We start from the raw sequence: 13,412 nt of genomic DNA, 5'->3' as shown, positions 1-13,412 counted from the left end.
CATACCAACTTTGAATCCAGGAGCAGTCATTATGCCAGCATACCAACTTTGAATCCAAGAGCAGTCATTATGCCAGCATACCAACTTTGAATCCAGGAGCATTCATTATGCCAGCATACCAACTTTGAATCCAAGAGCAGTCATTATGCCAGCATACCAACTTTGAATCCAGGAGCATTCATTATGCCAGCATACCAACTTTGAATCCAGGAGCATTCATTATGCCAGCATACCAACTTTGAATCCAGGAGAAGTCATTATGCCAGCATACCAACTTTGAATCCAAGAGCAGTCATTATGCCAGCATACCAACTTTGAATGCAGGAGCATTCATTATGCTAACATACCAACTTTGAATCCAGTGACTGTTGCTTTAGTATTTCTCAATTGCGCTATAGCTTGTTGCAGTCCAGATAAGGTGGTAACCAGGGGAGCATTGGAAACCATTGGCCTGAATGGAAAACATAGCCAACTAGCCCTTGCCTGTTAGGGATAGCTTTCTGTGGGCTAAATGAAATGTACCATAGTGCTCAAAAAGAACATGGTTTATTCTTTTTTTCACAACTTCCAGAATTAGCTTCCTTTGTGGCACTCAACATTCAGTTATGAGACATCTCAGAGCCACAAAGAAAGTTTATGCTTCTAAACTTTCCTTACCCAGGTGCCGTGATCGCAGGTCGGAACAGGAAGCGGCTAGCTATATAATGTCCGCCATGTGTCGCTGACTTCAGGTCCTGCTTTGCTCAAGATCTAAATAGTTACAAATCTCCACTCAGGGCCACCAACCTTGACCCCCCCAGCCCTTCCTTCCCTTGTAGTAACTCATACAAGCTTAGTTTAGTCAAATTAACCCAGTGATTAGTCTTTGTGACTACTTTGGGCTTAGTGGCATAGGAGAGTCAGTGCACAGAACAGAATATGTCTAATTAGTCTGTTCTGTATAACACCCTGGTAACTAATCTAGATAGCAATAGCACCTGGGATTTATTAATAGTGCATGAATATATTTTGTATAGAAACTTGAATTATTCTAGAATGACACATGGCTCTTTTTTTGGGTTTTCTTCTACAGCAAAGATTGGAAGTCCAGGTTGCTCCCACAGATTTTGCTATAGGCCCAGTTAATTAAAATTTTACTCGGTTGGTTTTATTCTCAGTAATATAGCACTTGTTTTCATAAATATTTATTTTATAGGAAATATTAAAACTGCCATTCCTGACTTTTATGGAGTGGCATCTTGGGATATCATTTTGGTCCTGGCTTAACTACCTAGAGAGGTAGTGGACTGGAACTTACATGTAACTAATGAGTCTAAGTTCCCATCTTGCATGCTTAAGACCCCTTTCACACTGAGGCGCTTTTGCGCTAAAAATAGCGCCTGAAAAGCTACTGACAACTCCTCTCATTCATTTCAATGGATGCTTTCACACTGGGGTGGTGCGCTGGCTGGGTGGTGAAAAAAGTCATGCAAGCAGCATCTTTGGAGCACTTACAAAAGCACCTCAAAAACGCCCCTCTCCATTGAAATAAATGGGAAGCGCTTCAAAAGCACTCGAAAAATGCTGCAAAAGCACCCAATGTTTATGGGCAGTTTTTAAGCGCCTTAGTGTGAAAGGGGTCTTAGGTCAGTGAATCCACATGTAAAAAAGGTATCTGCACTTTTTTTTTTTTTTAAAGTAGGCAATGGGAACTCATAGGTTTACTTTAAGTCTAGTAACCCAATATCATTTTATGTGCAGCACCAGAATGGTATATACGGCCTTCATCAAGATGTTCACCACTTTAATTCGTTTGATGATGTAAAGAGTTTACCTCTGCTGCTTAACCAGGCTGGCATCCGGACAGGTAACTGTGTAATTCAAACATGGAAACAAAAACAAAAGAAATATCCAATAGATTGCAGGAAAAAAAAAAATAATAATAAAAAATAAATAATGATAAAAAAAGAAAAAAAAGTATGTGTGTGTGTGTGTGTATATGTATATGTATGTATGTGTGTGTATATGTATGTGTGTATGTATATATATATATATATACATATATATATATATATATATATATATATATATATATATATATATATATATATATATATATATATATATATTTTATATATATATATATATATATATATATATAAATATTCTTAAATGAAGCATTCATAAGGAATTGAAAGGACAGCTATCTACAGTACCTCTGCATATGCCAAGATAGTGGGTGTTAATGATCACATACTGTATATATCTGCCTTGTTTCAGTGTTTCTAATTATGTGCTTATTTTCTACAGGAATAATTGGGAAGAAGCATGTGGGGCCCGAGTCTGTCTACCCATTTGATTTCGCCTACACAGAAGAAAACAGCTCAGTGCTGCAAGTAGGACGGAACATAACACGGATCAAAGTGTTGGTCAGAAAATTTCTGCAAAGCAAAGATCAAAGGTAAAAAGTTGTAATTAAGTTATTTGGAGCGTAGAAAATGTCCACAACAATGATATTCAGTGTTTTGTCCCCATACCCTGCTGTGCATTTTTAATTAATATCAACATATGTACACAAATAAAACATTGTTTCACAGCGGGGACGGAAAGTATTCAGACCCCCTTACATTTTTCACTCTTTGTTATATTGCAGCCATTTTCTAAAATCATTTAAGTTCATTTTTTTCCTCATTAATGTACACACAGCACCCCATATTGACAGAAAAACACAGAATTGTTGACATTTTTGCAGATTTATTAAAAAAAGAAAAACTGAAATATCATTCAGTATTCAGACCTTTTTCTGTGACACTCATATATTTAAATTAGGTGCTGTCCATTTCTTCTGATCACCCTTGAGATGGTTCTACACCTTCATTTGAGTCCAGATGTGTTTGATTATACTGATTAGACTTGATTAGGAAAGCCACACACCTGTCTATATAAGACCTTACCGCTCACAGTGCATGTCAGAGCAAATGAGAATCATGAGGTCAAAGGAACTGCCTGAAGAGCTCAGAGACAGAATTGTGGCAAGGCACAGATCTGGCCAAGGTTACAAAAAATTTTCTGCTGCACTTAAGGTTCCTAAGAGCACAGTGGGCTCCATAATTCTTAAATGGAAGACGTTTGGGACGACCAAAACCCTTCCTAGAGCTGGCCGTCCGGCCAAACTGAGCTATCGGGGTAGAAGAGCCTTGGTGAGAGAGGTAAAGAAGAACCCAAAGATCACTGTGGCTGAGCTCCAGAGATGCAGTCGGGAGGTGGGAGAAAGTTGTAGAAAGTCAACCATCACTGCAGCACTCCACCAGTCGGGGCTTTATGGCAGAGTGGCCTGATGGAAGCCTCTCTCAAGACACATGAAAGCCCGCATGGAGTTTTCTAAAAAAACACCTGAAGGACTCCAAGATGGTGAGAAATAAGATTCTTTCTGGTCTGATGAGACCAAGATAGAACTTTTTGGTCTTAATTCTAAGCGGTATGTGTGGAGAAAACCAGGCACTGCTCATCACCTGTCCAATACAGTCCCAACAGTGAAGCATGGTGGTGGCCGCATCATGCTGTGGGGGTGTTTTTCAGCTGCAGGGACAGGACGACTGGTTGCAATCAAGGGAAAGTTGAATGCGGCCAAGTACAGGGATATCCTGGACGAAAACCTTCTCTAGAGTGCTCAGAACCTCAGACTGGGCCGAAGGTTTACCTTCCAACAAGACAATGACCCTAAGCACACAGCTAAAATAAGGAAGGAGTGGCTTCACAACAACTCCGTGACTGTTCTTGAATGGCCCAGCCAGAGCCCTGACTTAAACCCAATTGAGCATCTTTGGAGAGACCTAAAAATGGCTGTCCACCAACGTTTACCATCCAACCTGACAGAACTGGAGAGGATCTGCAAGGAGGAATGGCAGAGGATCCTCAAATCCAGGTGTGAAAAACTTGTATCTTTCCCAAAAAGACTCATGGCTGTATTAGATCAAAAGGGTGCTTCTACTAAATACTGAGCAAAGGGTCTGAATACTTAGGACCATGTGATATTTCAGTTTTTCTTTTTTAATAAATCTGCAAAAAATGTCAACAATTCTATGTTTTTCTGTCAATATGGGGTGCTGTGTGTACATTAATGAAGAAAAAAATGATTTTAGCAAATGGCTGCAATATAATAAAGAGTGAAAAATTTAAGGGGGTCTGAATACTTTCCGTCCCCACTGTATGTCACAGTTGCTATACGTGGATTTGTTTACTTAATAATTCAGTCAGTAAAATATTGTGGTTTTCAAGAAAACTTTAAACAAGAGGTTCAGGTTTCATACAAAAAAAAAAAAACATTTAGGCCTCATGCACACTAGTTTATCGTAAAATGCGGTTTCTCCTTACAAGATAAAATCTGTGTTTAAAACTCACCTAAAGCCTCGTACACACGATTGGATTTTCTGCAGACAAAGCGTATGACTTTTGTCCGGAGGGGCGTTGGCCAGGAACTTGTCTTGCATACAAACGGCACACAATTGTCGGCCAACAAACACGAACGTAGTGACGCACTAGATGGTTTTTCAGCTCTTTAGCGCCACCCTTTGAGCACCTTCTGCTAATGTTGTGTTTGGTAAGCATGCGTGTTTGTACTTTGGCCTTTAGGTCTGATGGACTTGTGTACACATGCTCGGAAAATCTGACAACTGACCGTTGTCGACAGAAAATTTTAAAGCCTGCCATCCAACATTTGTCCGTGGAAAATCTGACAACAATTATCCGATGGAGTGTCGGATTTTAGGCCAACAGTCTGCCAACACACAATTCCGAGGCTTAAGAGTTTAGCAGCGTTTGGTGTTTGGGCGTTTATTTCATTGGCCAGAATTTTAATTTAATCTGGCTATTGAAATGAATAAATTCTGCAGTGCTAACCGCATTTAGACACGTTTAGCAGCGTTAAGCGTTTTGTCTGCCAAATCTCTGCTGTCCCTGAACGCACGGCCAGTGGGTTTTTTCCTGCCTTTAAACTCTCCTGCCTCTAAATGGTGCTAAAAGTTGATGTGTGCATGGACACATAGGCTAAAATGCAGGGGAATTTAGAGACAGAAAAAAAAGTGGCAGACGCCCCTTGGAGCTGCTGTAAAAAAATCCAGTGTGCATGAGGCCTTATACTTTCCTAGGTGGATGCAGCATCAATCTAATGCTGCATATGTCCCCCACTGCTTCTAAGACTGAGAACTGAGCAATCAAAGACCACTGATCACTCAATCTCCACTGAGCAGAGAGCCAGTAACTGTGGGTCAATCTGATGCTGCATCTGTCCCCCACTGCTTCTAAGACTGAGAACTGAGCAATCAAAGACCACTGATCACTCAATCTCCACTGAGCAGAGAGCCAGTAACTGTGAGTCACCGGCTCTGTGCTCTGCCCTCCAGCGCTCACTGGAGTGCTGAGCTGTGAAGGGCTTGGTAGCAGCTGTTTTACTGTCCCAGCGGCTTACTAAGAGGTTGATCCAGCTGCTGTTCCAGATCTTTCTGGATCTTTCCTAAAACTGGACCGATTGAGTGATATCAACCGACAGTGGGCTGTAAAAACTGGTCACAGGAATGCAGAACAAATTGCAGCTTTGGCCATATTTCTCCTTTTAACGTTCCATTTAATTTCTTAACTAAAAGAGCATGATCGCTGAATCATGGGATTCTCTAAAGAGAATGATTTCCTTGCAGCTTGCAAGCTTTACTGTGCAAATGGGAGATAAATTCTCCCCCCAAAGATTGGAATGTTTAAGTAAATACACACTGAAAAAAATTAAACTGTACATTTTGCAAATTTGGGGGCTAATTTACCAAAGGCAAAAAGACAAGTGTAGTTGCTCCAGAGCTTAGTAAATGAGGTAAAGCTTCACTTTTCAAAGACTACCCAATCGCATGCAAGAGGAAAAAAAACATAATTTTTGCCTGCAAACGGTGGAAGTCGGCTCTGGAGCAACTGCACTTGCAGAGTACACCGTCTATTTGCCTTTAGTAAATCAACCACTTAGTGTTTACTCATAAGGTGCTCATAAGTGCCGATTCACACAGGGGCAACACGACTTCAGCGCGACTTTGCAAGGTGACTTCAACGTGACTTTAAGCAACTTACAACGCGACTTCAAGTCACCTCCAGGACAGGCAACCTTTGGCTGTGGCCAATCACAGAATAATCAGCTCTCTGGGAGGGAGGGCTTTTCCTGGGTAAACTAATTTCTTTTCCTGTAAAGTGGCTTCAATATAGATGGAGATCCGACTTGGAGGCGACTTCCATTGAATTCTGTGGGTACAGGTCACCTAGAAGTTGGATTGAAGCAGTACAGGAACCTTTTCTGAAGTCGGAGCGACTTCAGTAGTGGACATTAAGACGGCTCTAATTGACTATAATGCAATTCCCAATGTCAAGTGACTTGAGGGCTGACAAGTCGGATCCCAAGTCGTTGTAGTGTGAACTGACCCTTATGAGACCTTTTGAGTAAACAGTAAGTTGCAAAACGTGTCAAAGTATTTGTGCAATGCTGGATATACACTGTGCTTCGTGACTGAATAAACATCCACCCAATCTGCCAGATACCACTGGGGACTTGTGTTTTTATATAAGTTATGTAAAGCAGGACCAGCCAAAGTCAAGAATCAGTGGAGTTTGTTTCATACATAGTAAGAATTGCAGCAGGTGATCATTGTATACCCCAATTCTTCTGTGTTATAGTAAGAGAAGCTTGAAGTGTAAAAAAAAACAAAAAAACTTAAAGGAAAAAAAAATGGCAATTTAAAGTGGTTATAAAGCCTTACAACACACTTTTCTACAGGTAAGCCTATAATAAGGCTTACCTGTAGCTACCCTGGATATCTCCTAAACCTGAACAGTTTAGGAGATATCCCCTGTATTTGCATGTGCTGACGTAATTGGCACATGTGCACTGAAGCAATGGCACGTACATGCTGTTGCTTTCAGTGAATGTGCCGTTGCTGGCGGCTCCCAAAGCGCATGCGTGAGACGTCATCACTATGCATACTAGCTCATTATGCCTTTGTCTTGCAGGTCTTTGTTTTTTTTTCCTGCCAGGGTTTACAACCACTTTAAATACCACATAGATAAAATATGTGTCTGTCCGTTTGTAACATTTTACACCCGTTTTGTTAAGTTTTATATAAAAAAAAAGTGCATTTTGGGTGAGAGCATTAAAGTAAACAATATACCGTAATTATAATATCACTAGGAATTGTTGAAAACAGTGGGGTTGGTTTACTAAAGGCAAACAGACTGTGCACTTTGGAAGTGCAGTTGCTCCAGAGCTTAGTAAATGAGAGGAGGTTCTGCTGATGTACATCATCCAATCATGTGCAAGCAAAAATGCTTTTTTTTTGTTTTGTTTTGTTTCTTTCCTTGCATGCGATTGGGTATTTTTTCTTATAAACTGAAGCTTCACCTCATTTACTAAGCTCTGGAGCAACTGCACTTGCAAAGTGCACAGTCTATTTTCCTTTAGTAAATGAACCCCAATGTATAGCACCAGCCTCATGTACAGTGTATTGATGATGTTTTTGAGCCAGAGACAGTATGCCATAACAAACAGTCCCCATTGCAGAATGTTTAGTTCACTGCCTCTTCCAAATTACACAATTATTGGGTTACTGAACAAGAGCAACAGTTAATAAGATGTGGGTACTCTATCTGCATGTGGTCATCCAACAGTACCCATTCCTGTTCCTGATGGAGTATCTAGAGTACTGGTGTCTAGCCCCAGTGGGTTGTGCCCTTGGTGGGGTCACTTAGAGGTCTAGTTATAAAAAGTTCACTGTATGAATGTGACAAGCAAAAAAAAAAATGCTGTATTTTGTGTAATATGAAGGAAAACGTGTCATTTGAGATGATAAAATAACATTTCACGAGATGGAATAACCATTTTATGAAAAATTAGCGGTTTCAACACCAATGTTCACTTCATGTAAAACAAGAATGATTACACATTGGTGACCTTTATGTTTGTGAATTTATTTTACAAATTAGCAAATTTTATTTTACTAATGATTAGTAATAACAATTTATTATCTCACAGACCATTCTTTCTTTATGTTGCTTTCCATGATCCCCATCGCTGTGGACACTCCCAGCCTCAGTATGGATCATTCTGTGAGAAATTTGGAAATGGGGAACCTGGAATGGGACGAATTCCAGATTGGAAACCACAGTATTATACGGCTGAACAAGTTCAGGTGAGATCTACAGAAACTTTTCTTCAGTAATAAAGACTGGTCTGCAGGAGGCTTTCACATATTATATATTCTATAGGGTGTTTTATATGGTGAACACTCTAGTGTGGTCATTGGTAAAAACTATTACAAGTGTGCCCATCCTGTACATAGGAGGGTTTGTTTTTGCCAGAATTCAGTATTTGCACAAGTTCACAGAGCTGTGAGTGGTCTTTACATTTTTATTTTCCTGTCCCAAGTGCAGACTTGAAATGGGTAATAGTCCAAGAACAGGTTTTTAGGAGCAATTTTCGGTGTGAAAGCCAACCCTTGGCTCTCATCTCCCACCCAAAAGAGAAAAATCCACCCTTACCCAGTTGTGTTTTTGTCTTTTTGAACAGCTTTCTGATGTCTTCAGACCGGTCACATGATGTGTAGTGTCCTCTTCCTCTATAGATGTTATCCTGGTGGTGGGCTATCATCAGAGGTAGAGAGCCATTATGATGTCAGTGCCAATCAATGGATACCAATCACTGGATTCACTGTGATTGCAGGACAGTGTGGTAACACCCCCTCAGTATGTTCTCAGTCTTCCTGGTTGGATGTTGGGATTTGGACTTATTAGTAAGAGCAGTGGCAGCCCGTCTATAAAGGGCGCAGGGGCGTCGCCCCCTAATCCATGCGCTCGGCCCCTAATCTACATGCAGTGTGCCAGATGCATGGATTTCAATGTGTTTTTTTTTGTTTTTTAAGCACATGATTAGAGCCTGAGGCTCCAATTGGCTTCAAAAAAGGGTGAGGCCACCCAGTTGTGTGACAATAGCGAATTAATATTCACTATTTTCTTCCCGATGCTCCTCCTGGCCAATCAGGAAGTGGGTCCTGAGACCCAGAGAGAAGCAACGGCCCGGAGCGAGGAGTAGCAGCCCTACCCCCGATCCTTTTCATCTGCATCCTAGGGTAAGGAGAGAGGATTAGACATCCGTCCCTTTCCAGTTCGACCTCTACATGTTTCGCGGTGGAACCGCTTCTTCAGGAGTATAGTTCAGACTTTATCTCTATAAAGAAGTGGACGTATACATAATAATAATCTTAATACATTGTATAGAGATAAACTCTGATCTATACTCCCGAAGAAGCAGTTCCACCACGAAACATGTAGAGGTCGAACTGGAAAGGGACGGATATCTAATCCTTGTCTCGGATGGATACACTTTAATTCTTTCCAGTTCCTTTCAGAGCTATTCAAAATTCACTATTTGTACTGTCATTTCCAGGGTAGCGTTCCAAATATGGGGGCTTAACCCAAGGAAAGTCTCACAATCTGGATAACTACTAACTGTTCAAAAGTTAATGGTATTTGGCAGAGCATGTAAAATCTAACCAGTAAATGTTTTGTGGAATTATTTAACCGTATGGTTCACAGCGGCCATGAGTTCCTCCATAGATTCAATTTCATTAATCCTAGAAAATCAAAGGCCAGCTTGAGGACTGGTAGTGTGTTTCCAATACAATAAACATCTTGTCTGTACTAGAGGTCGACCGATATATCGGCCGATATTTGGCTTTTTTTACTTAATCGGCATCGGCCGATTGTGCTGATAAAAAAAGCCGATTCAGTGGGACTTGCAAATGACTTCTGTAATTGAAGTCAATTGCAAGTTGTCTGAAGTTTTCTTCTCTCCTCCTCTGGGCAGCCTGCCAAGTCTGATAAGAAGATACATTGTATCTCTTTCAGGTTCTTTTATCAATAGACTGAACTCCGTGGAGAAGTTTTCAGTTTAACCATTTAAAGACTAGAGCCCATTCACACAGGGGCAACACGACTTCCAGCACGACTTTGGGAGGCAACTTGGACACGACTTGAGTATGAATCACAGCACGACTTGGGGCAACTTACAACACAACTTGAAGTCGCCTCCAGGACAGGGAACTACAAGTGGCCAATCTGATCTTATCAGCTGTGTGTGAGAAGGAGGGGGCTGGCTGTTTAGTGGAGGAAATTACTTTCTGTTTCTTTTCTGCTTCCTGTAAAGTTGCCTCAGTATGAACAGTGATCAGACTTGGAGGCAACTTCCATTGAAATCAATGGGTACAAGTTGCCTTCAAGTCGGATTGAAGTAGTACAGAAACCTTTTCTGAAGTCGGAACGACTGCAGTAGTGTGCATTAAGATCCATTCACTTACATTGATTTTTTCGTGTAGTGCGACTTGAGGCAACTAGGGGCGACTTGGGGCGACTTGAAGTCGGATCCAAAGTTGCCCCTGTGTGAATGGGCTCTTAATCTTTTCTGACACTTGTTGCCTACAAGTAAAAATCCTGTATTTTCTGCTAGAAAATCACTTAGAACCCCCAAACATTATATATATTTTTTTTAGCAGAGACCCTAGGGAATAAAATAGCGGTTGTCGCAATATTTTATGTCACACGGTATTTGCGCAGCGGTCTTTCAAATGCAAGTTTTTTTTTAAAAATACACTAATGAAATAAAAAAAAAAAAAAAAGCAGTAAAGTTAGCCCATTTTTTTTCGTCCAAAAGTTTTAATTACCTGTTTTTGTTTATTTAATATTTAAGATATAGTTATTTTTTTTAATCTAAATTCTGCATACAAGTGAACTGATCCGCGGTTTGTTTTGTTTAATAAATGTTTAAATATAAAAAAATTTCTGTATCACTTATTACTTAAGGCTGCTTTCACACTGGAGCGGGCATGCGTTGACGGTAAAACGCTGTTAATTTTAGCAGTGCTTTACCGTCATTTTAGCGGCGCTATTCGGCTGCTAGCGGGGCGCTTATAACCCAGCTAGCGGCCGAAGAAGGGGTTAAATGCGCCCCTGAAGCGCTGCTGCTGAAACGCTTTGCAGGCGCTTCGGCAGCGATGCACATTCATTTCAATGGGCAGGAGTGGTGGAGGAGCGGTATACACCGCTCCAAAGATGCTGCTTGCAGGACTTTTTTTTAACATCCTGCCAGCGCATCGCCTCAGTGTGACAGCACTCAAGCTTTCACACAGACTGCAGGGGAGCCGTTTTACAGGCGCTATTTTTAGCCCAAAAGCGCCTGAAAAACGCCCCAGTGTGAAAGGGGTCTAACTGTTAGATTTTATGAGATGAAGGGAAAAAAAAAAAAAAAAATCGGCCTAATATATCGGCCCAAAAAAATCGGCATCATATATCGGCCATCGGCCACCGCGATTTCTAAATATCGGCTTTGGCATCGGCCAGTGAAAAACCCATATCGGTCGACCTCTAGTCTGTACACATCCCAGTAAATGTAATACCAGAGATTGTTTGCAATGCTTTATTGCCAGTTAATGGAAACAAAATATGGTTTTGACTTGATTTCAAAAACCCTGTATATCTGTGCAGGACTAAAAGATATGCAAAAGGGAACACTTGTGTTTTTAGTTTGGCATATCCAGCAAAGGGAGGAACAGTGAGGGAAGAGTTTATGTAGGGTTTTGGTGGCCCTATACCAATGCAAAAGGACTTACTAGAGATGGAGGCACTGTGGGTCATCTGCAGAATCCTATCTTTTTGTTGATCTGTAAAAGTAATGTCTAGGCTAGGCCCATTTCCCATTAAGCAAAATACAGTGATATGCAACAGTTTGGAAGATTGGCTTAGGATCTTAGCAGAGTGTTTCAAACTCTGAGGGGATTATAACTGGGGCTTACTCCACGTGTGGGTGAGAAAATTACAGAGTTGCATTAGACCTACTATAAATGTCTGAAAGAGGTTGGAAGTTTCCAACGGATCAGAAGTCAAATGATGCAGCTGAAACTTCCTAGATTTAACCACTGGATGGGAAGCTCCATCTCTAGACAAATTTTGACTAACATGACGCTAAAATAGGGCAGTAGGATAGGGAACAAACTTGCACAGATGTCTGATATCTTAAGCGTTGTATGTACATTTTATTTATGAATATTATTAGTAGTTTTTACCTTCTCATTAACCCCAACTTTTCTTTTCTTCAGGTTACTGTCCTTAAAATCAAATATTTTAATAAAAATACCGAACAGTTTACAGTATACTGTCACTTACTGTATTGTATTAAGTCCTTAATTCTATACCAGAAATGCATCATCTGGAAAATGAGACAACTGTATCTTATTTCAGGTCCCTTATTTCATTCAAGACACACCCAGTGCCAGGGCAGACATTGCTGCGCAGTATACAACAATTGGCCGGATGGACCAAGGTTAGTGGTAGTTCTTTTCCAGATCTTGGTATTAATCTACCCACAGTGGCTCAGGTTTTAGAACTAAAAATATTTGCATGGAAATACTGTGTGTGTGTGTGTATATGTATGTATATATCTCACAAAAGTGAGTACACCCCTCACATTTTTGTAAATGTTTTATTATATCTTTTCATGTGACAACACTGAAGAAATTACAATTTGCCACACTGTAAAATAGTGAGTGTACAGCTTGTATAACAGTGTAAATTTGCTGTCCCCTCAAAATAACTCAACACACAGCCATTAATGTCTAAACCGCTGGCAACAAAAGTGAGTACACCCCCTAAAATTTTCCATCCCGCTCCTTTGAATTTTCTTGTCACTGTGGTCAAAATCAATTGCTAAATTTGACCTCACTAACGATTAGAAAATCAAATTCTCTTAGCCACTTCCCACCCATATGATGTCATATGACTTCACACAATCACTACAGAGAGAAAGGAACTGATGTTCCTCCCTCACTTTGACCCCGGATGAAGGATTTTGTCACTTCCGGTTTCGGCTCTTTGGTTACCTGGCCGTTACCGGCCAGAGAAGCAGCTGATCAGTCCCATCTGTGTCTGGTTGGTTGCATCGGAGCCCAGAGGAGATATCTGAGGTCTAATAGACTCCAGATCTCTCCATAAAGAGGTCCTGTCACAGCCCATTCTTTCGCAAGGGATTTGTTCGTACCTTGTGAAAGCAAAAAGGTTGATCAAACAAAAAAAAATGAGAGAGAAAAATATAAAAATAAAGTTTTGAATTAAATAAATAATAAAAAGGTTTTTATAAAAGCGCTCCCTTCCCCCTGTGCTTATGCATAAGTCCCGCACGCATATGTAAACAGTGATCGCACCACACATGTGAGCTATTGCCGTGAATTTCAAAGTGAGAGCAGCAATTTTAGCCTTTCCATGGGTGTGCGCAATTTTAAAGCGTGACATTTTAGGTATCTATTTACTCGGCGTAACATCATCTTTCATATTTTAACAAAAATTGGGCATTATATAGGGTTTGT

General features: G+C 40.6%; 1 protein-coding gene across 2 annotated transcripts in view; it reads left to right on the top strand.

The window, feature by feature from the left end:
• SGSH (N-sulfoglucosamine sulfohydrolase) overlaps positions 1-13,412 on the top strand; it is an 80,446-nt gene that overhangs the window by 20,140 nt on the left and 46,894 nt on the right. For both annotated transcript variants that reach the window (XM_073608209.1, XM_073608208.1), the window contains exons 3-6: positions 1,741-1,846; positions 2,290-2,440; positions 8,036-8,192; positions 12,292-12,373. In XM_073608209.1, the coding sequence (XP_073464310.1) occupies positions 1,741-1,846; positions 2,290-2,440; positions 8,036-8,192; positions 12,292-12,373 (496 nt within the window). The remainder of the gene's footprint in view (positions 1-1,740; positions 1,847-2,289; positions 2,441-8,035; positions 8,193-12,291; positions 12,374-13,412) is intronic.

This window comes from Aquarana catesbeiana, linkage group LG12, assembly GCF_042186555.1.
Source record: "Aquarana catesbeiana isolate 2022-GZ linkage group LG12, ASM4218655v1, whole genome shotgun sequence".
Taxonomy (NCBI): Eukaryota; Metazoa; Chordata; class Amphibia; order Anura; family Ranidae; genus Aquarana; species Aquarana catesbeiana.
This window is presented reverse-complemented; position numbering and strand designations above follow the sequence as displayed.